The sequence below is a fragment of the Cygnus atratus genome, chromosome 8 (genome assembly GCF_013377495.2).
Source record: "Cygnus atratus isolate AKBS03 ecotype Queensland, Australia chromosome 8, CAtr_DNAZoo_HiC_assembly, whole genome shotgun sequence".
Taxonomy (NCBI): Eukaryota; Metazoa; Chordata; class Aves; order Anseriformes; family Anatidae; genus Cygnus; species Cygnus atratus.
In genome coordinates, this window is record NC_066369.1 from 7,330,953 (window position 1) to 7,356,700 (window position 25,748).

Below are 25,748 nucleotides of genomic sequence, written 5' to 3' on the forward strand. Positions count from 1 at the left end.
TAAGAGCATTTATCTCCATGCAGAAGATTCAGTGTCTCTTCAGCTTGAAGATATTCAAGGGGGTTTAAGTCCTAATCAAAATATTAGATTCAGATAACTAAAAACCTAGCTCTGTCCAATTTTACACACTTAAGAACTTTTCAGAGTGACTAGGCCTCATACTGTCAGAAAGGAAGAACACAGTTATTTTATAATGCAAAGAGTTTATATTACTTCAGAGAATAAAATTAAGCTTCTGTATATATTGAGTGACTATAGACTAAGTTATGAGTTTGCTTTTTATTTACTCTGCTCAACTATTTACCAGGGTGTTAGTATGCCAGATACCTACTACCATTTTGAAAAGCATTTCTGTGGTAGAAGAAGTGCAAAAGCTTCTACTGTTACTTAGCTCCTCAAGCATGAAAACAAATGTTAGATTAATCAATTAGGGTGGAAAAATTAATGAGGCTGTTAGAAGATACAGTAGACACACAATTAATTTCTCATCTGACCTATGATTCACAGATTTCGGAAAAGGACTATAGTTAGCCTAAACCCTATTTTACTTGTACAACAGATCATTACAATATACAGTTTCCCTCTGCTTCAAGTGAAGGAATAAACATAGAGACCAAGGAAGTTTTTGCAAGATGAGAAGAGACAGCGACAGAGCGAGGAAACAATGTTTTCTAAGAAGAGACACCTTGCTCCGGTGGAGAAACAGCTAAGAAAGAAAAAAATTAACTGCACATAACAAATATTCTAATGGAGAAAGATCCTGTACTTTTTTGTTTGTTTTTAAATTAGAGTTTTAGAGAATTCTGACTTCAGAATGCAGCATAGTAAAACTGGCAAGAATGTGGCAGCAGGCTAATTCACTATTTTATTTATTTCTCATATCAGCCAAAGCAAAGAGAGACTTACCTTTGAACTGTTGACACATATGTGCATCTGTCTTGCTTAATCTAACAAGCCCTTATGAAAAGCACATTGTGAATTCTGAATGCAACAAGCTCTGAAAAAGGGTAAGCATCATCCCCCTGTGCCACACTTGCCATGCTTCAGCTGATCCCATTTGTGCCATATCAGCTTTTAACTAGCTTACTTTCAACACAAAAATCCAACTGGATGGAAGATAGAAGGCTCAATCTTCAATGCACAAAACGAATGTAAGCATCTAGTTAAGCATGCAGTATTTAGACCACATTTAGGGATTAACTTCTCACTTCGTCCCAGAACCAATAAAGACTAAAAACCTCATCCACACTTAAACACTGCACCAGTGTCACACTGTGCGTGACTTCATTTTAATAAAGAAATGCTACCACTGAAGAGCTTAGGTGAAGACCTAAGGGCAAATCATGACAGTCAGGGAAAATGTAACAGTATTTTTGTTTACCAAAGCTGTGGCATTAGATGCTGAGTATGACTATAATACATATGACAGTCTAGATTATGGTGTACCTTTAAGAGGAACTCTAAAAAACTTTCTTTGCTATTTCAATTTGGACAGTGAATTCAAACAGATCTTCATATTGGTAATATGCACTTCCTCAGTCACGTGGGAAGTTGGAGTATTTACTAGAGTATATCCCACTTTCAGTCATTGGCCACAAATTTCAAGTTTCAGTTTTCTTTTCTTTGTGCAATTCAGAGACTTTAAAGGAGTATAATAAGATTTAAGACTAATATTGCAACTTCGGTCATCCACAAATTACTTGCTTGATTTCAACAATATCACTCAAATATGGTACAGTCTGGTCTCACTCAAAACAGTTACTAACACAGAAAAAAAAATTAGCTTGGGAAGCAAAGTGCTAGAAATGTTTCCAGAGATGAACCAATTCAAGTAGAAACCAAAATGTCCGCTTCTGTGAGAAGAGAGAGAGAGGGAGAGAGAGAGAGAAAGCATTACAATGTCTGCTTTGATGCCCTTAGTTGTTGGCCTGATCTGTGTTGGCCTCAAAAAAAAAAAAAAAAAGGAATGCTAGTATGCAACTAGTTTTTTTTTTTTTTTTAAACAAGGAAAGTAAATTTTCCATCAGACTATATTTTGTAAAATAAATTTTTATATCCGCATACAATCTTACACATTCAACATGTAGCCAAATCTTATAAGATGGATGATTACACTGAAAAAGCATAGGAAACAAGGGCAAAGGATTGTGCAAAACAACACCCACATATATTAATAAGAAGCACTTGGTTGATGCTTACTTGCACAGAAAACTAAAATTGTAGTTTTCTGAACCCTTTAAACTCGCACAAATCTACTGCTGAGATAAGTAAGTCTTTGCTACCTTATGAGGGCTTGTTGCTGCCTCGTTGCTGCTCTGCTGCGGCTGCACTAGCTCTTCTGCCAGCAGTTAAGGTGAACCTGGGTTTGGGAAACTGACAGAAATAAAAACTAACCCAGAAAAAAAGAAAAAAAGTTATTTTTCAGCTGCACGGGTTCCAAATTCTGTGTGTGTGGGGAAAAAGTAGCCAGGGAGAGAGGAAGCGTACAAACGACCCCTCTGCCAGCTCTGCCCCTTTGTTAAGGCCTGTCAACCTACAAGCAAGGCAGATCGGCCTGGCCACTAGGCACTGCTCAAGAACCTCAGCGACTCCTGAGCATCCCTGTGAAGGGACTGTGCCGGACGCATGAAAGCCCTTTTGCTGTTTCAGAGGTGTCAATGCTCCCTCGGTAGATGGACCAGCCCAAACCAGGGGACCAGGAGAGCTCCTTTTTTGGGAGCCAGCCACGGCGGCTGCGTGGCTGCATGCCCCTTGGGTTCTTACAGGGCCTGCGCACTGCTCCTCCTCTGTTGGACAAAGCCCCAAACGATTATAGTGCCAGCTCACCAGTGGCTTATTGCATCTGCACGTGAGGTTTCAGAGAGCTGGCGCAAAGCAGGATGAGCCATTTACCTCTGGAGCCATGCTTCAACCCAACAGACTACAGATGGGCAGGAGACAAAGTTAGGGGACAGCGGGCTCGGCTGAACAGCTGTCAGTAACGCAGGGCTGCGCAGAGGCTCCCTACAGATGGAGCAGCCAAAACCAAAGGAGCAAACCCAAACACAACTCCCCAAGGGTTTATATTGGCATCGCGTCCTCGATGCGGGTCCTACACCAGGGCACCCCCACGACCCCCAGGTGCAACCAGCGGGACCTCAGCCCCTGCCCCGCATGCCAGCGGGGGGCCTCCCATCGGCCGCCAGTGCAGAAATCCCCGCCCTCCCTGGAATATGCTAATCAACGCCCACCCCATTGGCTGGCCCGGCGGCGGCGGCTCCGAACGACATTTGCATGGCGGCGGGCAGTTCCTTTGTTGTCAACGGCGGAGGGCGGCGCGCGTGCTCGCGAGGGCTAGCTGGGTGGGTGGGTGGGAGCGCGCCGCCGAGGCAGCCCCACCGCCGCCCCGGCGACCGTTACCCGCTGAGGGACGGCGCGGCGTCCCCCGGCTCGGCGGCTGAGCGGGGACGCCGGGGAGCGCCGCTTCGCCGCCTCCTCCTCCTCCAGGCAGGATGGTGGACCTGGACAGCGAGGTGCCCCCGCTGCCGCCGCGGTACCGCTTTCGGGACCTGCTGCTGGGCGAGCAGGGCTGGCAGAGCGACGACAGGTGAGAGGGGGGTGGCAGGACCCCACCTGCCCCGCGGTGGGTGAGGTGGCTGCCGCGGCCGGGCGCTGAGGGGAGGCAGCCCCTCGGCTGGGGCTCCGCGTGTTAAAACGCCCAGGGTACCCGCTTTGCACGCTTTTCGTGTTAGGTCTTAGGCTGAGGTGTAGCCACCGCTCGCCGATTTATGAATTATTTCCTTTACTTTACTAAGCAAATCAGCTAACGCCTTTAGAAGAAACAAGAACACACGCAGCGGTGTGTGTTTAATTGCAAAGCGCGATGCAGAACTCACCGGCACCAGGAGGGTTATGCCACTGGTTGACCACGCATCCCCGCGTGTTGGGAAGCTGCTACACGATCCAACCTGGCAAAATTGTGTGCGAGAGCAGCTTTGCACTGACAATTTATTATGGTTAAATGACAGGAAAACAAAATTGTCTGCTCGTATACAGTGGCATGCTGGATCGATTTTAATTCGATACTTTTATATAGCCAGAATGAGTCATGCTTTAACTCAGCAGCCAGAAACTTTGAATTTAATGCTAGTCTACCTTCTTCAGATTTCAACCACATTCAGCCACATTCCTAAGAAAGATGGATTCTCACTGGTAATTGCAAGATCATACAAATACGTAACTTGTTGTTACCTCTATTTATGGGAATGTGGTATACGTTGAAAAAATCAAATTATGTGTATTAAGACAGTTTTGAAATGGTGAATGACATCTTAAGATGATCACAAAAAATGCTATTGATTGGAAATGATGGCTTTGTGTGTTGTATTAGTTTAACACAGCGCAGAGATGTTTATCAAAGCATGGTTTTGTATTTAAAATATTAATTAAACCATAGGTATATTCAGTGTTCACAATTTCTGATGATAGTATTCTCTGAGATTTTAGAAAATGTGGATCTTGGCAACTTATACCTACATTTTACTTTCTACTGGAATAAGAAAAAAATCCCACAACTTTTCTTATTTTACCAGCTAGGAGTTCGATGGCTAAAATAAACAAAATATTCTCTATACATTCTCTCTTTGGACTGCTCCATGACAATACTTTTGCCAGCTCTAGGTCAAACTTCTGCCAACTACTTCCCCAATACCAGTTGTTTGACTTTCCTAAACTTTATAAAGTTACCTTCTACAGAAGAAGCATGGCCTGGTCTCAGTAGAAAATAGTGCATAAGCACCTGTACAAACCACAGCATCTCTTTAGCTATAGAAATTTCTATTGCAAGTCTGTGTCTGCTTGATGAAATATATAGAAATAATCCTTGGAAAACATTGATAATGGAGTTATAGCATGACAGTATTACAGAGCATAATTATTGTTGGGAAATTATACCTAAGGACTAGTGGAAAATGAATAGTTACTTTCAGTTTTGTTAATATTCATTCAAGCAATGCAAGGAAGATCTCTGGACACATATAGAAATACAAAATACGAACCTGGGACTGCAAATGGCTAGCAGAAATGGCTTTCCGGATCTTCAAGTGTTGTCCTCTGCCAGGGTTAGGCACAGCTGTGGTGTGGGGGTAAGCTGCACAGTAGTTTCCACACAACACAATCAGGATCCCACTTTGCATGAGGCTGTCATAGCAGCACTCCTCTCCTCCAGCTCTGTAAGTTACCATAGCAGTCTCTTCTGAAGCTAGCTTTCTGTTAACCGAACAAAGTCCATTCTTAAAAAAAAAAAAAAGAGTTTTTGTTTGTCCACCCTACTATAGGATTCTGTTGAGATTCTTGTATTTCTGTATTGAAGGATCTCTTCTAATACTAAAATGTTACTCCATCCCATGTTATTTTGCTACTAGTATGAAAAGCATACTCTGCACAGAAATATTGTCAAATGGAATATTTAGAATATTAGACGTATTTTCATGAAATGTTTAATGAAAGAGACAACAGACCTGTGGGGACCCTAAGATAAATTGTTGCTTTGTAATAATTAGTCAAAGGAGCAATATTACAAGTATGCCTTTATTTTATTTTACGTTATTCTTTTTCTTTGCAACCTTAAACAAGTGGTCCAAGTTTGGTTTTGGTGAACTACATTTCTAGTGTTATCTTCTAATTAATGTGTAATACAGATATTGCCAAAGGTGTTGCGTGTTGCTTGCGCTGTCTTCAGCTGAATGGACATTAACTATGAATAGAATACCCTAACATTAAAATACAGTTGTAGCAGCCTTAAAGTATGGCCACACAATAGCAAGTGATCAAGATAGCTCATTTTAGGAGGTTACTTGCCCTTGGTCGAGATCCTGGAAATAATTTTCTGCGCATTTCCAGTTCACTGCAACTTCATACTTCTACTTGCTTTCAGCTCCTGCACTGGGATTTACATCAAGAGTTTTCCATCTGTGGTCTGTGAATTTCAGGTCTGTTGCCAGTTGAAACTGTTTCTTGTCTTGGTCCTGTTCCCTTTCTGATCTTTCTTGTCTCTTCATCCTTGAGGTCTCTCTTTTCTCCTTCCACTCTGCCGTTTCTGGAAAGATGCTCACTCTTTGCTGGCTGTGGGGCATATGTTCCATTTCTGTGCTTGTAGATGTCTGTTGATTCTTCAAAGTGGAGAGGAGATGGAATAATTCCGCTGATCTGCCACGAAACCAGCCAGGGTTCTGTACCACCAAATCTCAGTTTCAAAGGAATAATTTTCCAGAAATTCATATGGTACTACTTAATAATAAATATGATTGAAATGGTGTAGGTCTCTCCTTTTTTTTTTTTTGAAGATATATTTTCAACATAAGCATAGTGTCCAGTTTTGAAACCTTACAGGTTATGTTTCTTTAGGAGCAGGGTTTGATCAGCTCTTTATTTTAAAGGATCCCGTTCATTTATAAATTGCAAATGTAGAGCTGTTCTTAGCTGAATGTAATAAGATCCTGATTCAGGAAACTGTTCATAGATCTGTGCCTGTTCGCAGACAGATTTCTGATTTTCATTTTCTCTCCAGGACTTCTCTTATGGTGGAGCTTCATTCAGGTTTTTCTTTTTGGTGTCTTTCATGGTCCATTTCTTACCCATACTTCCCCAATAAGGTAACATCCATCTCACTACTTTTGCATTTCTCTCTCAGAAAAAAAGTAACTGCACTTGCATAGCTTAGATTCCTAACCAACTTTGCAGTTGGCCTCAGTAGCAGATGGGTTCTGTGCTGTCGTATTCCACAAACCATCAAATTGTGTTGTGTACTCTTTTCTATAAAAGAAGTTTCTTTGTGAACAATAACACAGCAAGTCTTAGGCAAATACATAAACTATGTAAAACAATTCATTAACATTCTAGAATTTGCTGAGTAGTTTTTCCTGAAAAAAAAGTATGTTAAGACCAGTTTTGTTTTTAAGGGCTAGATTTTCAAAGGACCTAATTCCCTTTGAAAACCATGGAGGTAAAGGTGATGCTTAGAGCACACAGGAATCACAAATTCCCTCTTTCTGATTTGATAGCTTAAACTTTCACCAAGGTCTCCCATTTAACCTGGTACAATTAGATAATGTTAACTCAATAAGGTTAAATTGCTGGGCTATTCTGAGGCAATCTTTTCATATTAAGCTATTCATGTTTTATATGAAAAAAATCCTCAGATCGTGTGTTTTTTTTTTTTGTAAGTTGAGACATTCATGTTCCTGTCACTATGAAAAATATTTAAATATTACCTAGATCAACATGAAATTCTTCTGCAGGAGAACAGGTAAAAGATCAGCCCAGTAGCTAAAGTATGGGTGTGCCATGTGGGCTATTGCTGCAGCAGGTAGGGTAGCATACCAGGTTTCTTCTAGCCATGTAAATATTCCAGCCACTGGACTAAGGGTAATGAAAAGACTGAATAATTGACTTTTGCACTAATTTTGTAAATATCACTAATATCCCTTTGTGAAGCTCCTATTTTACTTTCACTGGTTAAAGTATCTGAAACTAAACGGTTTGATTTATTGAATCCACTGAGATGTTTTTCTTGACTGTCATAATGCAGATTGTCTTTCAGTTTGGTTGCCTGGGAAGGGAGCAGAAGTAAAGGGGTAACTCAGTGGTTAGCACAACAGTTATTTACCCACAAACTCAGTGAGGTTTCACTGCAGTGCAATTATAATAGTAAATTACATAATAAAATGTTTCAGTTTTCATAAACCTACTGATAGTCAATTCTTAGTCTTACCAGCTGTGTTGAGTGTTGAAGAGCAACACAAATAAAAATAGAAAATATCCTACTAAGTGTAAGACCTGATATGTTTAAAATCTGGTAAATAACTTGCTTCAGAAAAGGGCAGAAAAGAAGATATTTATTTTAGGTTCCTATGTCAGCTTTGGAAAGAGCTGTTTGGAAAACAAAACATGTTTTCTTGTGTCATGTACCTGTGTAAATATATAGTCATTATATACTTCAAAAAAGCCAAACAAGAGGATACTAGAGACTTAAAGAATTCTAAGTTAAAAATAAAAACAAAACAAAACACAAACATTAAGATTCTGCCGATAGGAGTGCCTTTTTTTTTTTTTGTAAGGTCAGTCAAAAACTCAGTGCTTAAGTATCTTGAAGAGTCAAATTTACCCCACATTTCTTAAACCATTTGTGTACTTCTAGTCCATTCTTCAGAAGCTTATAAGGGTATGAGGCTGCATTTGTTTTAGTTTAGTAAATTCAAGCAATTCTGGAATGTTCCCCACCATTGAAGAGTGACTGCTTATACTAGTGACTTCTTTAAGTTTTCTGCTGTATGCTTTGGCTATCAACAGCTAGCCAAAGCTGTCTTAGAACAGCACCCATAAGAGATTCAGCAGTTGGAGTGTCCAAGGAAACACTCCCAGCAGGCAGGTTGCAGGCAGTCACCCAATTCCGGAGGCTGAAACGGTTTTCCGGTGTGTATGTAGGATGTTTTGTGCAATTTAATGTCAGTGCATAGGCATGCTAAGTTACTGGTAAAGACATACCTGGAGTGGGTCATTGTTGGAAGTAACCTCTATGCTTGAACGTTACGTGCTGCTTCTCCCATTTGTGCTGCTAGATCTTTCTCTTCTGTATTTTCTGCACAGTCACACACTCAGATTATGCATATGGTGGCTGTGTTACAGGGAGATCCATTTATAACTCAGACTTGCTTATGCCTGGTGTCTTCCTTTCTCAAATATACAATATAGCCTTAAGTGTAGGCAATGTGTATTTTGTCCCAGAGTCCTTAAAAAAAGAAAAAAACATTCTGTTAAAGAGCTTTAATTTATTGGAATAATTCTTTTCCCACTGTATTTTAGAGATAGAAAAGGAGAAACATATGGATGTTTTTTAAATGTGCAGAATGAGATTCATTCTATTGACCTCATAGAAGCATATGTAGCATTTTATGTTTTAAATATCTTTTACACTTTGGGTTTATGTAAGATTCACCAATATGTTGGGCTTTCTTTGGATCTTGCGCACCAAGGTAAATTTTTATCAATGCTGAATATTTCTAGCAATATTGAAACACCATGAAGTACATATTACAGCACAGAATTGCTGAATTAAGAGTCTCTCATATTAATAGACTGTATATGCAATCCTACACATATGATTGTACAATCATATCTGCTTTATACTACCATTTAATTCTACTACCTGCTGGAGTTCAGGGTGGTATACAGAGGCAATATGTTCTAGGAAGAATTACCGTTATTGTGCCACTGCAAAAATCATAAAGATAAAAATTGAAGAACAAAAAAAAATGAACGCTAAACCCTGATATGTTTTCCAGCCCCACCCTCAAAGCATTGGATTTCATAACTCTTCCATATGCTGTATTTACAATTTCACAGTCATGGAACAAAAATTTACATTTCTCAAATCTGTATTCTTCTCATTTTGATACATAAGTAACAAGAGACATTAGCTGGTACTGGGAATGTGTTTTCAATACTGCTCCTATATCAAGGTAGAGGTTTGAGTAATTTTGCTGTATTTCATGATGAAACTATAGATTTAAATGTTACCTTTGTGCAAGAACTATTCTTAAAGTGTCTACTTAATGGATTAAATTAAAATCAGTTTTCCTTTCTGATATGCATACTACTTTAATGAGCATTACCACCTATCTGGGAAGGAAAGAGATTCAGATAATACAGAACACCTCCACACATCACTTGGACAATTGTATACTGCTGGCTGTCATGTTGACTGGTGACTTTCAAGGAACAACTCCCTACTGTAAGTCTCAGAAGGCACTTTAACAATCATTTGTCAGTGTGAATTACTGAGTAAAGCCCTCCCTTTGCCTTTCCTTTTGGAAATCACCTGAGATTGCTAAACTAAAAGGGGATAAAAAGCCCACACATTTCTGAATCAAATGATTTAAAATATCTGAGTCTAGATTCAACTCGCACAAAAATTCTATTATAATTTCCTCAAAAGAAGGTTCTATTATGTTTTCTTCAAAATAATCCTCCTCTTTCCTTTAAGAAATACTTCTGTCAATTTGACATCAATTTAACTTTTATGAGTTCTTTATTTAACAGAAGCTACAAAGTAAGAGGACTTCAGCAAATACTGCCAAATTTATCTCAAATTATCCTCATAAGTAAATTTTCAAAATAAATTAAGCGATTTAGAAGCCTAAATTCTATTTTAGAAGCTTGATTTTGGTTGAAACTGCTCAAGATCCTAATGGTCTAATTAATTCACTGAAAAACTAAGTGTTTTCATAGGATCTGCAGTGAGACTGCACAGTAGTAGCTGGAAAGTTTGAGGTGCCCTAAAACCTGAAAAAATTGCTGCATGTACAGGCCAAGACCTCTCTCACTGTGCAACACCACCTAAATTAAAAAAAAATTAAAGGAAAATGATAGCATTTGTAAAGCCACTGCATCAGCCACACCTGAAAGTCCAAGTTTACACTTACATGGCAAGTGTAGGAGCAGAGTCCCACATGCGTAAGTTCTTAGTGTATCTCAGAACTCACCTTCCTTCTAAACTTATGTAAGATTAGGTCCCTTTTATAGATAAAAATGGGAATACATTTCCTTGTGTGGAAGGGAAGAAGAGGGAGATTGAGACAATTCTGTCAGCCTCAAGTTAATTTCTGTTCTGACATCATTCTTATAACAGCAGTGGAAGCAAAAATGCATTTTTTCTATAGTCTACTTAAACTAGCACAAATGGGAATTGGGGGAAAGGCATAAAAAGAGGAGGAACACTTCAGTATTGTCATATCTGTATCTTTTCTTGGAAGACTTTGGTGGTGTGCCCCAGCAGAAATTTTCTTGTGCAGAAAAGTTTCAAGTGTCTCAGCTTCAAAACTGACAGATCAAGTAGTCTTCCTCTGGGCCAAGATGGTGCAGCACTGTTTGTAAATGTGCTTGGTACTTCAATCATTACTTAATTATACACTTAATACTCTAAAGCTCTTATTTTTCCATCTAGAACTTGATACATGCTACTTTACATCTGGCAGACACGATAATATTCCATGGGGAACTGAAGCAGTTCCTTCCCAAATGGTTTCTCTTAATTTTATGATTATTATTCTATCACAGCCAATGATTATGATTATTTATAACAGTAAACTTCTGTGCTACACTGTGCATTACTCTCAGAATGACTCTTCTACAAGAAGTGGTAAAAAACACTGGTTCCTATTGTCTCCCTTTTATCCTGTAAAAAAAAAAATAGATCACTTGGAGCATGTGAAATGTCTCAAGTTTTAAAATGTTTTTATTATACAATAATTCTGCTAAGCGTCTCAGTGCTACACATCCAGTTTCTAGACTGCACTAGTAAAGTTGATCTTTTGTACTGATTTCTGTGGTACGTTCAGTCCATACAAGAACTTGTACTAATCCACTAAATGCTTTAAAATGGGATTCCTCTTTTGTTTTGTTTTTTGCTCCTCTCAACTAAACGAGCACGTTAAGTCCTTCCCATATGTCTTTACCCCATGGTCCCATGGTCTGTGTGGTTGGAAAGAACATCCTTCAACTACTTCAAGTGTTCAGCACTGGAGAAGATTTGTTACAGAGTGCCTTAAAACAGCTGTTAAAGATTTCAGCCTCCCCCATGCAATCATCTGCTAATTATGTTAGCAGTCAACTTCCTGGTGGGAAGCAGCAGTAAAACAGAAACAGTCATTAAGAGACAAAAACAGTGTTTATACTCACAGATAAAACAGTGATATTATTTAGTAAGAAGTATCTCTTGAGGGGCAAATCCTGCCTCCTCTCACAGAGATGTCTGTTAGCAAGTACTGTAGCTTTGTGGTGAAAAGTTGGTAAAATTGACATCATTGTGCCTGACTTGATAGCCATGGTGGATATGGGGGAGCAGGGAGGGAGGGAGGAATTAGGTTAAGACCAGTACAGGGGCAAGATATCTGAGTTAAGAAAAGAACTTTGCCTAACCCTCTGCCTGGGTCTTACAAGTCTGCCACTTAGCCATTAATAAGTGCATATCTAGCAAGTAGGACAAGGCTCGTACACCTGACAGGGCGATTTACAAGATTTCAGCAACGGTCCTAGCCATGGATTAACTCTGCCAGGAAAGTCCTGCCCTGTCTCCTAGATTCTGTAACCTGAGTCTAACCACCTTGACTTTTTGCAAACTTTGCAAACAAGAGTTTGCACTTTAGCTTTTCAATGTTGAAGTTAATAGCATTTACTGTACACCAAGTATCTTTAAGTTACAGAGCTCCTTATTAAGGATTCTAAAAAACACTATACTTTGAAGGAGTAAACACTACAAAATAGCCTCGCTCTTATTCTAAATAGCCAAAATTCTTTTAGGGATTTTGTTTTTTCTAGCTTTGTTTTCTCTTCCCATTGTGACTAGAGACTTCAGCACAGAGAAAAGCAGAGTTAACAAACCAAATCCGAAACAAATACAGAAGGGAAAAACAACAAGCTGAATTGCAAATGGAAAATTGTGGTTTTATTTGTTCCTTATGCAACAGCACCTGTTAATAAACAGCATTCCCTGACTGGAAGGGAATTTAGTTTCCCATCTTCCCAAATTCAAAATAAGCTAAGGGACCCAGTCATTTATCACTATTGCCCTGTAATTCTTACCATCAAGCACAGACAGCTATTGCAGAGATGGTCTAAAGGCTAGGCTCTATATTCATCTGAATGTACCCTTTTGAAAAGTAAGCAAGCTATGTTTCCACTGTGTACTTGCATTTGATCACTTGTTCGAAGTGGTTTAATAAGTTATAACTATTTAAAAGCTATTTTTGTAGATATTGTCCAATTTTAATTACTGTTTTGTTCTTTCAATAGTGATTCAAAAAAGACAAAAACACACAGCATATCAAAATATTCTGTAATGTGTAGATGCTGATTAGCTGATGAGTTTTTATGAAGACTATCAAAATCTAAGTGGATTTTTCAACACTTAAGAGTATCATAAGAGTAAAGCTTATCTCACAAGTGAAGTTCCAGATATCCAGTACTCATTGATGCTGAAAAATTCATTTACAAAATATATTCAGTGACCCAAATGATCATTTGTTTTTGTACCGAGACTGACATCAGATTGCATGAAAATTACAATTGAGCTAAAAATGATATAAAAAACAATCACATTTAAAGTGCACCAAATTTTGAAGACCTGATTAGTTTTTGCTTCCCAGTTTTCCTCTTATTTGGCAGTTTACAGATCTCAGTCCAGAAAAAAAAAAAACAAAGTTAGTTGAATGTCTTCTGGCATTATAAATTCATATAATTCTATTAATTGTGGCAGTTTACTGGTGATAAAAATTCAAGTGATGCTATTTTTGTGTCTTCATGACTGATTCAGCTGGTCATTCAGACTTTTAGTGTGACCTTGGCAAGGTATTGCATGTTGGGAGGAACAGGGCTGGCTACTGAGAATGCTTCAGCGTAAGCAGCTCCGAGGCTATTGGTAGGGATCCCTGATTATCAGCAGGGAGGGAACTTCTGTGAGCATCTCATAGGTAGCCTTGTGATGTGCATCATGGTCTGGTCTGCAAGTGTTGTGGAAGGCTTCAGATTTTACTCTCAACAATTTCAGACAAATGAGCTGTCATAAGATCATCATTATCAAAGTTATGAAGTGAACATCTTCCTCTAAGGTGGGGATGACCCGGAGGTAGAGCTGTCTATCAGGCTACAGTGAACTGTGGGGATTTAGAAATTCCTTTCTAGGATGGCAGTGCCACTTTACAGTAACAGAAAGGGTCATATAGGAGAGAAGGAAGAGTTGGAAGTACTACCATACCTTCTTGTATTGACCCAGACATTTGACAATTTGTTACTGTTATTTGTTATTACCTTCTAATGTTAATACAATAAATATTAATACAAAAATAATCAGTTCATTTCATAAACTCAGATCTCTGATCATTGTATCCATGTATTCCACCTAATGCTAACTGCTTAGCCTTAAGATCTATATATGGCATCAAAACAAGATGAAGGAACAATGCCTTTCCTAATCAGTCTCACCAACACAGTTAACTAAAAAGATTTTAAATAGTTTAACTCTCAAAGACAGAAAATGACAAAATTTCTGCGTTCATTTGGGAAGTCACAGTTGAAGAAAAATTAGTTTACATTGAATAAGCAAATTTTCTGAAGGCACCTGGCTAACTCATTTTATAAACAGACCTAAGGCATGTTATGGAAGTTGGAAAAATTAAATACTGGGCACAGAATTCTACCAGCCAGACCGCTGATGAATAGTGCTTTGAAGTGCTGTGAAAGTGCTACTTAACATGAATAAAGATGATAGAACTAGACTTGTAAAATATTGTGAAAATATGTTTTTTTCATTAGATTAAGAAAAATTTAAAATAATCCTTTTAATCAGGAAATGTTACAGCTCACTAAGAACAATGAGATTTATATGAAATCCATGATTATACATGTACCTTGTTGCTGTGAAGACTAGTATCAGACAAGTGACATTTTAGAGATACTGACTTTACAATACTTGTTCTATTATATATTCAAAGTTCCTGAGTGGTTGCAACTCCTTCATGAGCTATTTAAAAAAAATGTATTACAATTAAAAACCAAAATAATCATATATAATGAATGTAACATGCAGTAAATTACATTTGAAAGGAAGAAAGACCACTGTTAGCTATATTGTAGTATATATATGTTAAACTGCAAATATTACTTCATAAATTCCATATATTTTGTTTTCTATCTGGTAAAACTGATGTCAAAGCACCTTTACATTCTAGAAAATAAAGATAGACATGCATCAATGCATAATTACTTTAGCAAATCTCATCAGCGTGGGCTGAACATGCTCTTCTGTTGATTTGGCAGAGCAAACCTTTCCTCAGTGGGGAACTTCAGGCAAGACATCTAACCTCAGTATCAGGTTTTCATTTCATGCCTGTTTTCTAACTAAACCTTTACCGGAATACCCTTCTAGTTTATATTTATCTATTAAATAAACACATTTATCCTCTGTGCAACTGTTAAACACATGATTGTTGGAGACCATGTACAGGAAGATTGTGATAATCTCATATCCATCTCTGTATTTACTTTTCAGAGTTGTTGGCATTCTTACAACAGCTTTTGGGGGGTACCGTGTAAGTGTTTCCAGATTGCAAGCCTGGACTGTTTAGATATATCTTGGAAAAAAAAACAACCCACACTTCTTTTTGTAAGGCTACCACGGTCCTGAGGATGTGTAAAAAGCATGTGCAGTATCACTTTTTTCTCCCCAACTTTAACACTTCGACTATATATGGAATCTCAGATAAGTTCATTCTAGGCTTGCTAAAGCATCTGTGGGAAGTTTCAGACTAAGTCAATTAAAAAAATCACTTGCATATCAGGCATAGTTCCTATGGTTATAATTTCTTACACTGTAAGAAACAAATACTGCTAATATAAATATGAAACTAAACATTTTGAAAATTGAGCCGAATACAAAATGAATGAAACATTTACAGTTTTATTGTATTGCTCTGGCTGTCCAATTTTACATCCTACCTTTACATCCTACCTAATTTAGGTATTTCTTTTATTAGTAGAAGGAAAAATGTAGCATGCAAAAGAAAAAATTTACAGAAGAAAAATGTAGCTTAAGTGGTATGAGGTAAATCTTACTCTGTTTCAGCGTGCTTTGTGACAGTGATCAATGCACATTTTTAGAATAAAGTCAAGAAATAATGGGATAATATTTTTAGTTTCTAAAAATTCTAAAAATACTAGATCTAGTATTACTATCTGTTAAGAATGCTATTATTAAATAGTGATATTTCTCCTTTGGGAATACTGCTGACTATGACGAGAGTCAAGAAATAGCTATAAAAAACAGAAATTGTGCATTTTTCCCCCTTGTAAATGGGGTTCATATGAAGGTGAAGAATGATCAGATTAATTAACTAGAGATATTTATATTTGAGAAGGACTATGTTACCATACAACTTGGTCAATAAATTTCCACAATCACTTTTACTAACACTGAAGAGACTATTTTAATCCTTCCCTCAAAAGAAACCGGAAGGAAAAAATGTTATATTTAATAGTGGTTTGATGATAATTAGCACAAAGCATGATTTTAACTGGAAGCCTAATCTCTTCAAAGCTGAAAAATCTTTTTGAAATACTATTCTGCTTCTGTGATCAAGTTAAAGATTCACACTCCAAAAAGTTTAACAATTTTTACTAGATCATAGGGCAAAGAAATTTCAGCATTTATTCCCTATTGCAAAACCTAACACAGATAACCTGTAAATGGTGTTATTCCTTAGAAATTATGTATACATGCAAAAATCCCCAAACACCCACTATTTTTCTTTGCTAGCCTTCCTTCTTCCCATAGTCACTCCTTCACTTCCAACAGATTTAGAGTTGAATCTATAGTTTGTGGAAGTGAAGCACTAATGTTCTATCCATTGGATTGCCAAGCTTAAGTAGACTCATACAAATTCTGATCTGTGTAGCAAGACTGTAGAATACATTAGTATTCTAGAATATGGCTTTAGCCAGAATTTCATTTCCTTTGTGTCATTAAGTATTCATTAAAATACTGTAAAAGCACTGGATCTACATGAAGAAAGTTGGCCAAATAGTGTTCTGACAGCTATGAGAAATTGGCAAGAAAAACAACCCACTTTTTTTTTAAAGTAAAGTAATGTGTGTAAGTTAAACAACATATTATAAATGGCAGTGCTACCAATGTATACTTGTAAGTCTTACACACAGAGTATTTCAGGTGACATCTTAGTGGCCAGCATTTGACAGTCCAGGAACATTCTAGAGGATAGAGAATTTCCCAGATAAGTCATGTGTATCAGTCAAAATGTTGAAAATGTTTATTTGTTAATATTCAGTATTGTAAGGAGATGCTTTGAACACTTTTGAAAAATATAAATACTCTACTTGTCCAGTCCAGTGCTTAACAACAGGCAGATAAAATGGCAACTCAGCGTTACAGCACTTGGATTAAATGTAAACCTTTGCCATCAGCTCCCATTTCAAGTACTCTTACTGCTTGCAAGAGAGCATAAAGAGAATGCAAACTGGCTAGTGTGGACTAGCATGAGTCTGGGAAATTCAGATATACTGTGATACAAAGCATTTATGGTATTTCCTTTAATCATTAATTTCAATTTGTACAATACCCCCGGCTGAAGTTTACATTGTCAAACAGTAAACTGAAACAACTTAATTTTTTTTTTGAAAAGCTGTATCAGAATGGATATGACAGAGATGAGCTAGCATTTAAAGATGGTGTTTATGTAGCTGAGAAGTTTTGCTCTCATTAACATCACAAGAAAAGCTATTGTTAAATCACTACACTGCACTCTGACCATACCCAGAATGCCTTAAATCTTACTCTGAGATTTTGATAAGCACTTACACAGATAAACATTAAAAAAATTGAAATTAGTGTCACATTGATCTTCAGAATAAACTAAAATACTTATAGTTATGTGTTTTAAAGTTAATTCATTATAAGCTTACTGATAGTTTTTAATTTTCAAAGGCATGACAGAGAAAAGGCAGACTTAAAGAAAGTTTTTCATTGGCGTTTGATCATCTCACCTCAAATATGGTAGCATAAGTAGGATTGGTGGATAAACGCTGAAATACTAACATAAGTAGACTCCATAAACAGAGTAGGAACCATTTTACATTGTATTTTAGTATAGTTGAGAGATATTTCTCCATTTCTGCATGAAAAGTAGTTCGACAGTCAGCTGGAATACAGTTATTCTGTTGAAAATAATAAAGTTATAAAAAATAATAAGAGTTTTATTTTCAACTATGCAGAATTGCAGAAAAAACAGTTCTGAGGAAAACAAAACCAAAACCTCAATTGACCAATTTAATCTGAGTCTAGACCGCATTTAGGCTACACCTTTCTCAACAAGTTCTCTCAAACCAGTCATTATTTCATGGCTTCATTAATGATGAGAATCCGGACCATTTCAAAGAGAAAACATTTTACGCTATTTTTAACTAAGACTGTCTTCTTTATACTAGCGATTTTAATATATATTTCAAAACACTGAGGTATGAAAACATTTTATAACTGTTATTCATTGGTGGGTTTTGTGGTAACATTTTGCAGTTGGAGAGTAGAGTGCTGAAATAAGCAAGAGATCACAGACTACGTATGAAGTCTAGGCTAGAAAAGGGATTTGAATCAGTATCTCAAAGACATGCAACAGAAGGCCATCTTTTCCCTTAACTATCATGAGATTGATAAATTAGATGACAGCATGTTTAAAACACAGGGAACGAGATAACCATAGGTCCCCTCTGCTCTATAAGTGCACATGGTAAGCTACAAGTCCTAAGCTTTCCCTTGTCTTTTAGATAATTTCTCAGACTTCCAATTTTAACAATGCAATTTTAGACCTTTCTGTTCAATCACATAGGGACCAGGAGGGAAAGATAAATACATAGAGCTTATTGGAACTATTAGAAAAAAGTTACCTTGGAACACTAGTTTTCTGAAATGGTTCACATACCTTTCGCCTTTCCTTATTAAAAGGAAAAAAACTGTTTTAGTGGCAAAAAAGTCTTGCCAGCAGAATAGGAGAAGACCTGAGATTGAAAAGTTACCGATATGGAATAATTTCCTTGTTATAAAACAATGAAGATGGAAAATAGAACATAAATCACAGAGTTATAGCTGCTCTCAGTTTTAGGAGATACAAGGATGGAATCTTAGTCCACAGTGAGGTAAACAGCAACAATCTCCTTAAATGGTGCAGGATTTTGCTTACATGCCTGCAAATGAGGGGAATGAGAGTTTTATAAAAAAAATTGAATTTTTACTTTTTCCTTTCCAGTCCTACTCTTCTTAATACTTATTATGCTAAAATCACTGCTTAACAGTTAACATCATGAAAATTTCTTTTTATATATTTAGTCATAAATTCTTAATAAGCAAAAGGTTATTTTTTTTTTCCTCTCCTCAACACGTAGCAAAGTGATGTCCTCAACTATCTGGTAAAAAAAAGTCTAGAAACATTTCCAGAATCAGGGCCTTAGGAAACCTTTATTCAGTTGAACTGAACAACTGATGATTAGCCTGTGTGTGTGTGTGTGTGTGTGTGTGTGTGTGAGAGAGAGAGAGAGAGAGACTAATCAAAGTATTTATTTGGCAATCTGTTATTTAGTTGGTCCTCCACCTGTGAGCATACCAAGTACATTGCTTGCCATAACTGATATATAAATACAATTCACAGAGCAGACACAAATATGTTGAGAATCATCACTAGCAGGTCAGCTATGTGTTATTTTACCAAAGCAATTTAGACAACAGAAAAAATAAGAGGTAATCATTAGCAATTTGTCATGCAGCTATATTATCTGAACACCTAATATATTTGCATAGGAACATGCAATATTCTAACAAACATGTTCCTACTACTTTCCCTCCCCAGTGCCAAAATAGCTCATTCTACACCTGGAGTATGTATGTCCATCTTGTTAGGCTACAAAGCATTTTTAACACTTCTGTGACCACATGTACAGTCAGAGTCTTGTTAATAAATGCTGATGAATACATGTTTATCTAAATGATCAACAGATTCACACCATAGGAAGAAATTAGAAATATATGGATTTATTATTCCTTTGCATTTCAGTTGTATGTACCTAAGTTGCAAAATGCATATTCAGCATTACTCATTATTTTAGCATGCTTGTTGTTCAAGGCCAATAACAATGAATTCTATCTTGCTTAGTCTGCCTGTACTTTATAGGCGCAGCAAACCTCTGCTTTGATATGTCTATAAGAAGTTACCTGACTTATTCTGTTAGGGTTCTCTCTGTTCTATCTACAGGAACAATGTATATTCCTTTATGAAGAAGGACTACATACTATTTTATTCTTCAAGATAAATCACCTTCCTACACAATAGTTTTTTCTTTCCCCTTTGATTTTCAATCTAATTTACTTCTATTATATTAAAAAAACACATTACGTTTCTTTGGCCATAATGGCATTGGTACTGTACATTATTTTTTGAAGAGAATGTCTTCTTGGAGGACAGGCTCCCACTTTGTATTATATTTTTTTGGGGAGGGGGGGGGGAGGTTGTTTATTTCTTTTCCTCATTATAATTTCCTCATTATGAAAGTATTTGATTTTTTTTTTTTTTTTTTTACTTTCAGCATCAATCTCCAGAGAACCTTTTTGAATGCCTTATAAAAATTTAAGTACATGATGTTCACTTCAGACTTCCCCCTTATCTATCTCTTCCAATTATCTCATAATGGAGCAGAGTGCTACAGCTCATACTCTATTTATATCTGTCATTTGCTTCGTTCTTAGTTTGTTCCCAGGCTAAATCCAACTTGAAGGTTCTGACATGGGTGCCATTTATTCTTTTTCATCTCTTGTTGACGTTCTAACTAGTACTTGTATTTTTTTTTTAATCAATCCTGATCTTCATTGCAAGAATGTATTTTTGTTATCTTTTTACCATGATTTTATTTATTTATTTTTAACTCTTTACTTTTCTCTCTGATGTTGTGGTTACAATTCAAATTACCTGGTTACAGATAATTTGATGTCCGTCATGTAACTAGTTTCTGTGCCTGGAAATCTTAATAGGGTTAAGAGTTCAACAACTGGAATACAGAACTAAGCAGAATTATATGGTTAATGTTCTTCAATGGATTTCATATCTAAGACTACTATACCCATGCACGTTGTTCCCATGCAGTTAGGAGTGGAGACGTATTTGCGCTAAGAACGTGGCTTATGGAGCTCCACAGAAATTGAAGTTACTATGCACTGCAAATTATCCCATGTTTAAAATATTAGGGCACTTTCCAACTTGAATGGCTAAAAAATTGTTTTTTTGAGACTCTAAAAAACAGCTGCACCACCACAAAGCACAAGATGTACTTAAGAGATCATAAAGAGAAGAACAGGAGGACAAACACATTGGAAGGAAAGCACTGGGATATATAAAATCTGCTTTTGAACTTCATATATATTTGCCTTTGTTTTAGTTATTAATTATATTTGTATGAAATCCAGATATCTTGGATCTAGGTCAGACCATTGTGGAAGAGTGCTATGGGGAAACAGAGGAGTATATGACTTCAATTTCAAGAAAAATATGGCAGAAGTCAAGGAATTTGCACCAAGCAGAACACAGAACCGTAATGTCCTTCAAATATAGATCAAACTATGAGGAGTTCAGTGTACTGAGCTATGTCTAATCCTGAAGACAAGCAAAAGACTTAAGTGAGATACACTTTTAGCATGTGAAGTGATCCATTTTGATTTTAAATGATTTTAAAGCACTACAAATTGAAATAGGTGGCTACATCATTGAAAAAATCAATGAAATTCAATGAAATCAATGAAACTCAATGAAAATCAACATTGTAAGCTTTTAAACTCCCTTTGTTATAAGGGTGAAAGTTCTCATAATATTAATCAGTTACCAGACACTTGGCTTTACTCAGCTAGGTTTCTTCTTAAAATCTTTAGTCTGTTACTTAGTAGATGATACTGGTCTGATTGGTCAGTTATTTGCAGACAGTAGTAAGTGACAAGAGGAAAGTGTAAGAGCAAAGCAAGTTAACATACTACCTCTTGTTCTAATATAGCCTCATTCTGGTGTACTCTTTTCCAACTCCCCCCTCCATGAACACTTATCATATATGGTCCCATATTCTCTCAATTTTGTCCTTACTAGTATAGTTACTATTGAAACAAAGGACAGTTTTTCTAGTGACATCAAGTGCTTCTGATGCTGTGTTCTGAAATGCTAAAATGTACTCTGGAACTTTTCATGTTAGTTAACATTTACAAAGTGTTATTAGGCAGTCTAATACAGGCAGTGTGATTAAGGGAAGGCTGTAGAGAAACAGCTGTAATTTCTTAGGCAGGGGTAACTTCTGGAGATGGGCTTTGGCTGTATGATTGTTAGCATGATCAAGTAAACAAGTGATATGTTCTGTTGAAATTACCCCTGTAGGAGATCTAACATCCTAATAGTGATGATACATATTTTTTTCCATAATCCATTTGGAAACATTTTTGCACTTTACAGATCACCGTTTAGCAATAACCTACAAAAATGTAGGCTGGCTACATAGAATTAATTACAATAATATGATAAAATTTGTCCAAATTTGAAGGAGGCAAAAATTGAACCAACTCATTTAGTTTTGAAATACTGTTTTTAAGTATGTTTGCCAATTGCAAAAATTCAGAGTGAATATATAATAGAGCAATAACAATTATTATTGATGTATTATGACTAACACAGGTATTTTACAGAATTGTTGAAAGGCCATTCCTAAAAAGCTCTGTAGCAAAAGGACCAATTATGGAAATATGTATAGCCAGTGAACATCTCACTAGTAATACGTGTACAACAGTTTACTATACTAAGTGAAGGCTTAGTTTTAAACACAGTTATGAATAACACCATTTAAAAAAAAGACTAGCTAGCATTATAAACCCAGATACATATAAGCATATTTATGAATGCAATTCCATAAACATCACATGAACATAACAGTTTATAGTCCTTGACTAAAGTTCCTGGTTGTTTCACCAATCATCCTTTTCTCCCAGTACTTTTTTTTTTTTTTGGTAATTTAGGCAAGTGCAGAGTTGATCCATTAATTCTATGGCAGCAAATTTATGCTAAGTCTTTTACACCAATGCAAGAAGATAGTTCATAATCGCTTTATACCGCTCAAACATTGCAGTCCTGCTGCTCCTTTGCATTAACTGTGATAATCACAGTGATCAAGGTAAATCTGGTTGACAACTGATCCAATTAAAAAAATCCTCTCCAAAACAAAAAACACACACATTTAGATAGTTTTCAATCAGAGCAAATCCCTAGTCTAACTCATACAGAAATCACCCCATTGTAAGGGCAACATGAGCACTCCCTTTGCAGAGATGGCAGGTTCTTACACTGGTCGTAAGACGACATCCTAAATTTACAGTGTATCTACTGATGTCTGTCAGTCAGAATAGGTCCATTTTACATGCCTTATGATCTTTTATGCTTACATCTGAATCATACAGAAGTCTGTACCACTGTTTAATCTGGTAGTATGCAAATCAAGCGTTAGTTGGTGAGTACTGATAGATTTAACGATAGCTGGCACAAAATTGCATTGCTGAGAGCAGCAGAGAGAACAGGGACCTATATGTTGATAAACAAACAGCCATCAGTTCCAAACATAAATCATAAAGCTACTGTATTGTGTAAAATAAAAAACTACTACCTGATTTTCCTGGAAGTCTGCAAGAAGCCAATTAACACCAGCTAGATGATTCAATGAGGAAATACATCTGCCTATTTTGTAATAATTTTGCTGCTTCTGCAGACAGATTTCAGATCTACCCCAGCAAATGACTCTGCACTGCACACATATGTATTTTCCATATTATGTATACACTTGGTTGCAAGTTTATCACTTACACATCACAATGTTAAACATTCAGCTAGCTCAAACATATCAGTAGGCCTATTAGAGCAGTCTACACTTAGGCTCGTGTCCTAGACACCTCTGTACTGTCATGCCTCTGGTAGCAGCCCTCTCTCTGTCACGTGTAATAGCAAGCTTAAATCAAAGGCCAAAGCTTGGGTCTCTCCTCCTTTCAGAGCTGCTGTTCCTTGGTCTTCAGATTGCAAAAGTAATGAAGGCCCATTGTTCTCTTGGGTAAAGTAGCTGCTGCCTACATAAGAATCCTGGATATCTACTTTTGTGTGTCACATTGTAAGATTTCTTCAAGACTTTTTTTTTACAGCTTTCTTCTGCTTTCTCTTAGGTTTCATTGTTGCAGTCTGTGCCTCCTTTGTGACAATTAAAAAAAACCAACTGCATAAATAATCAGTCCTGTCACTTGGGCTTTGTGGATTACTATTACAATAACGGTGTGAACTTTTATTTAAATCCTATTGAACTATATTGTACCTGTCAAATAAAGGTTTTAAGGTCATTTTACTGACTATAAAATATTTTAGCTCAGTCCTACAGCTATTTATGTTTACGTCACTATGTAAACATGTACATAGCTTTACCTTCCACATAGCATAAAACTCATACAGCCTTCTTCATGCTCTATAAACTACTGTGATTCTGCTACACAGGGCCCCAGAGAGCAGCTTTGGCACTTACTCCACACTCATCATATCCTTCTCTGGAGGGGATTAGGAGGTGACAAATGAAACTGTGGTGACAACTGTGGGTGGCAAGAGGAAGTTGTGAGGATTAGGGATCAAAGGAAAGGAATAAGTGACAATGGTGGTAACAGAAAGTAAAATTGAGTACTTTTCTCCCTTCCCATCTTCAAAAGTGAAGAAAGTTTTTTTTTCCCTGAAGGAAACAAGCAAGGGGTAAAATAATCAAGGAATCAAATACATATGTATCACAGAAATATAGAATTGTACATACAGAGTACAAATGATGTCACTGGAGATTAAAATTAGCATCAGCTTAACTGTTGTGAAGCGCTAAATATATGAAAGATATATTGTCTCAAGCATTTCAGTGCTTAGTTTCCCATGACCTGGCAGTGGCAGTAAACTTGTCTATTTCCTGAAAACATAGTTCATACTCAGATTGTCTTTGCAGAAAAGCCACGTGTGAATTGTATAGTGCATGCCAAGCTTCCATTGACTGGAAATGAGTTTTGACTGGAGATGAGTTTCATCTGCTTTTTTTTTTCATATAGCAAACTGAAAATATTTGAGAGAATTGCATGATTAAGGTTTGAGGCATCACGTTAGTTTTACAACACAGGAAATGCAGAAGACATTTTACTGGGTTCACTTTCAAGCTAGATTCTTAGATCCAGAAACTTGGTATGTTGATATGCTTTTTGCTCATGGTTAATAGTTATCTGCACTTCAGGTTTATAATTGTTTTAGAGAAATAGGCTAAATTTCATGCTTCATTTCTCCTCCAAATATCTGCAATATGATCATTGTGTGTGAAATGAAGCAAGTAAGTTATGCTTAGTTTGTCTTGAAGGAAGCAGCTTTAGAAGATTGAATAAAAATGAAAAGAAGAAATCAGGTCAGTCTGGATGGGATGAGAATTCAGGCTGGTTAGAGACATCTATTTGGTGGCCAATTAAAAAAAAGGTAGGCTCTTGAGTGTAAAATGTATTCACTTTTAACTTAACACTTAGGAAGAGTCTTCCACATTTGAAGGACAAATGCAGTGTTGTTTTTCTGACAGACACTTCCAGTTTATCTGATGCTTTTTATAGAGCTTTCTTGGTATTTTCAGCAAAGGCAGGCTTTTTTTTTTTTTTTGCCATTTTTACTGCAGAGCTCTGTGGGAAGCTGTTAAACAGCTAAGAATCATTATCATCTCCATGTAGTTATCTAGAAAGTAATCAAGACAAAGCTAGGACAAAGTATGAGAAGAACAGCTCTCAAAAGGGAGGACACAATATAGATCGCATCCCACTAAGTCAGTGTGATACAAAAGGCAGCATAATGTCAGGCATAGTAACTGTAGTTTTATGCAAGGAATAACTTTAGGGCTACAAAAAGTTACAAAATTTCAGAATTTCAATACAAAAAATGAGACCAAAACAAGACTGTTGTTTGGACTGATGTATGAACATTGCTTGGAAAATTTGAATAGATTTTCTGCTGAAGGAACAATAAAGGAAACAAAGTATAATTACCTTCTTGACCAAAACTATTTTCAGAGGGAAGACAGGAATTACTGATTTTGACATGACA

General features: G+C 36.8%; 1 protein-coding gene across 3 annotated transcripts in view; it reads left to right on the forward strand.

Moving 5' to 3' along the window:
- Positions 1–3,491: 3,491 nt before the first annotated feature.
- The window catches only part of KCNT2 (potassium sodium-activated channel subfamily T member 2), a 138,313-nt gene continuing 116,056 nt past the window's right edge, over positions 3,492–25,748 (forward strand). For all 3 annotated transcript variants that reach the window (XM_035537705.1, XM_035537706.1, XM_035537707.1), the window contains exon 1: positions 3,492–3,586. In XM_035537705.1, the coding sequence (XP_035393598.1) occupies positions 3,492–3,586 (95 nt within the window). The remainder of the gene's footprint in view (positions 3,587–25,748) is intronic.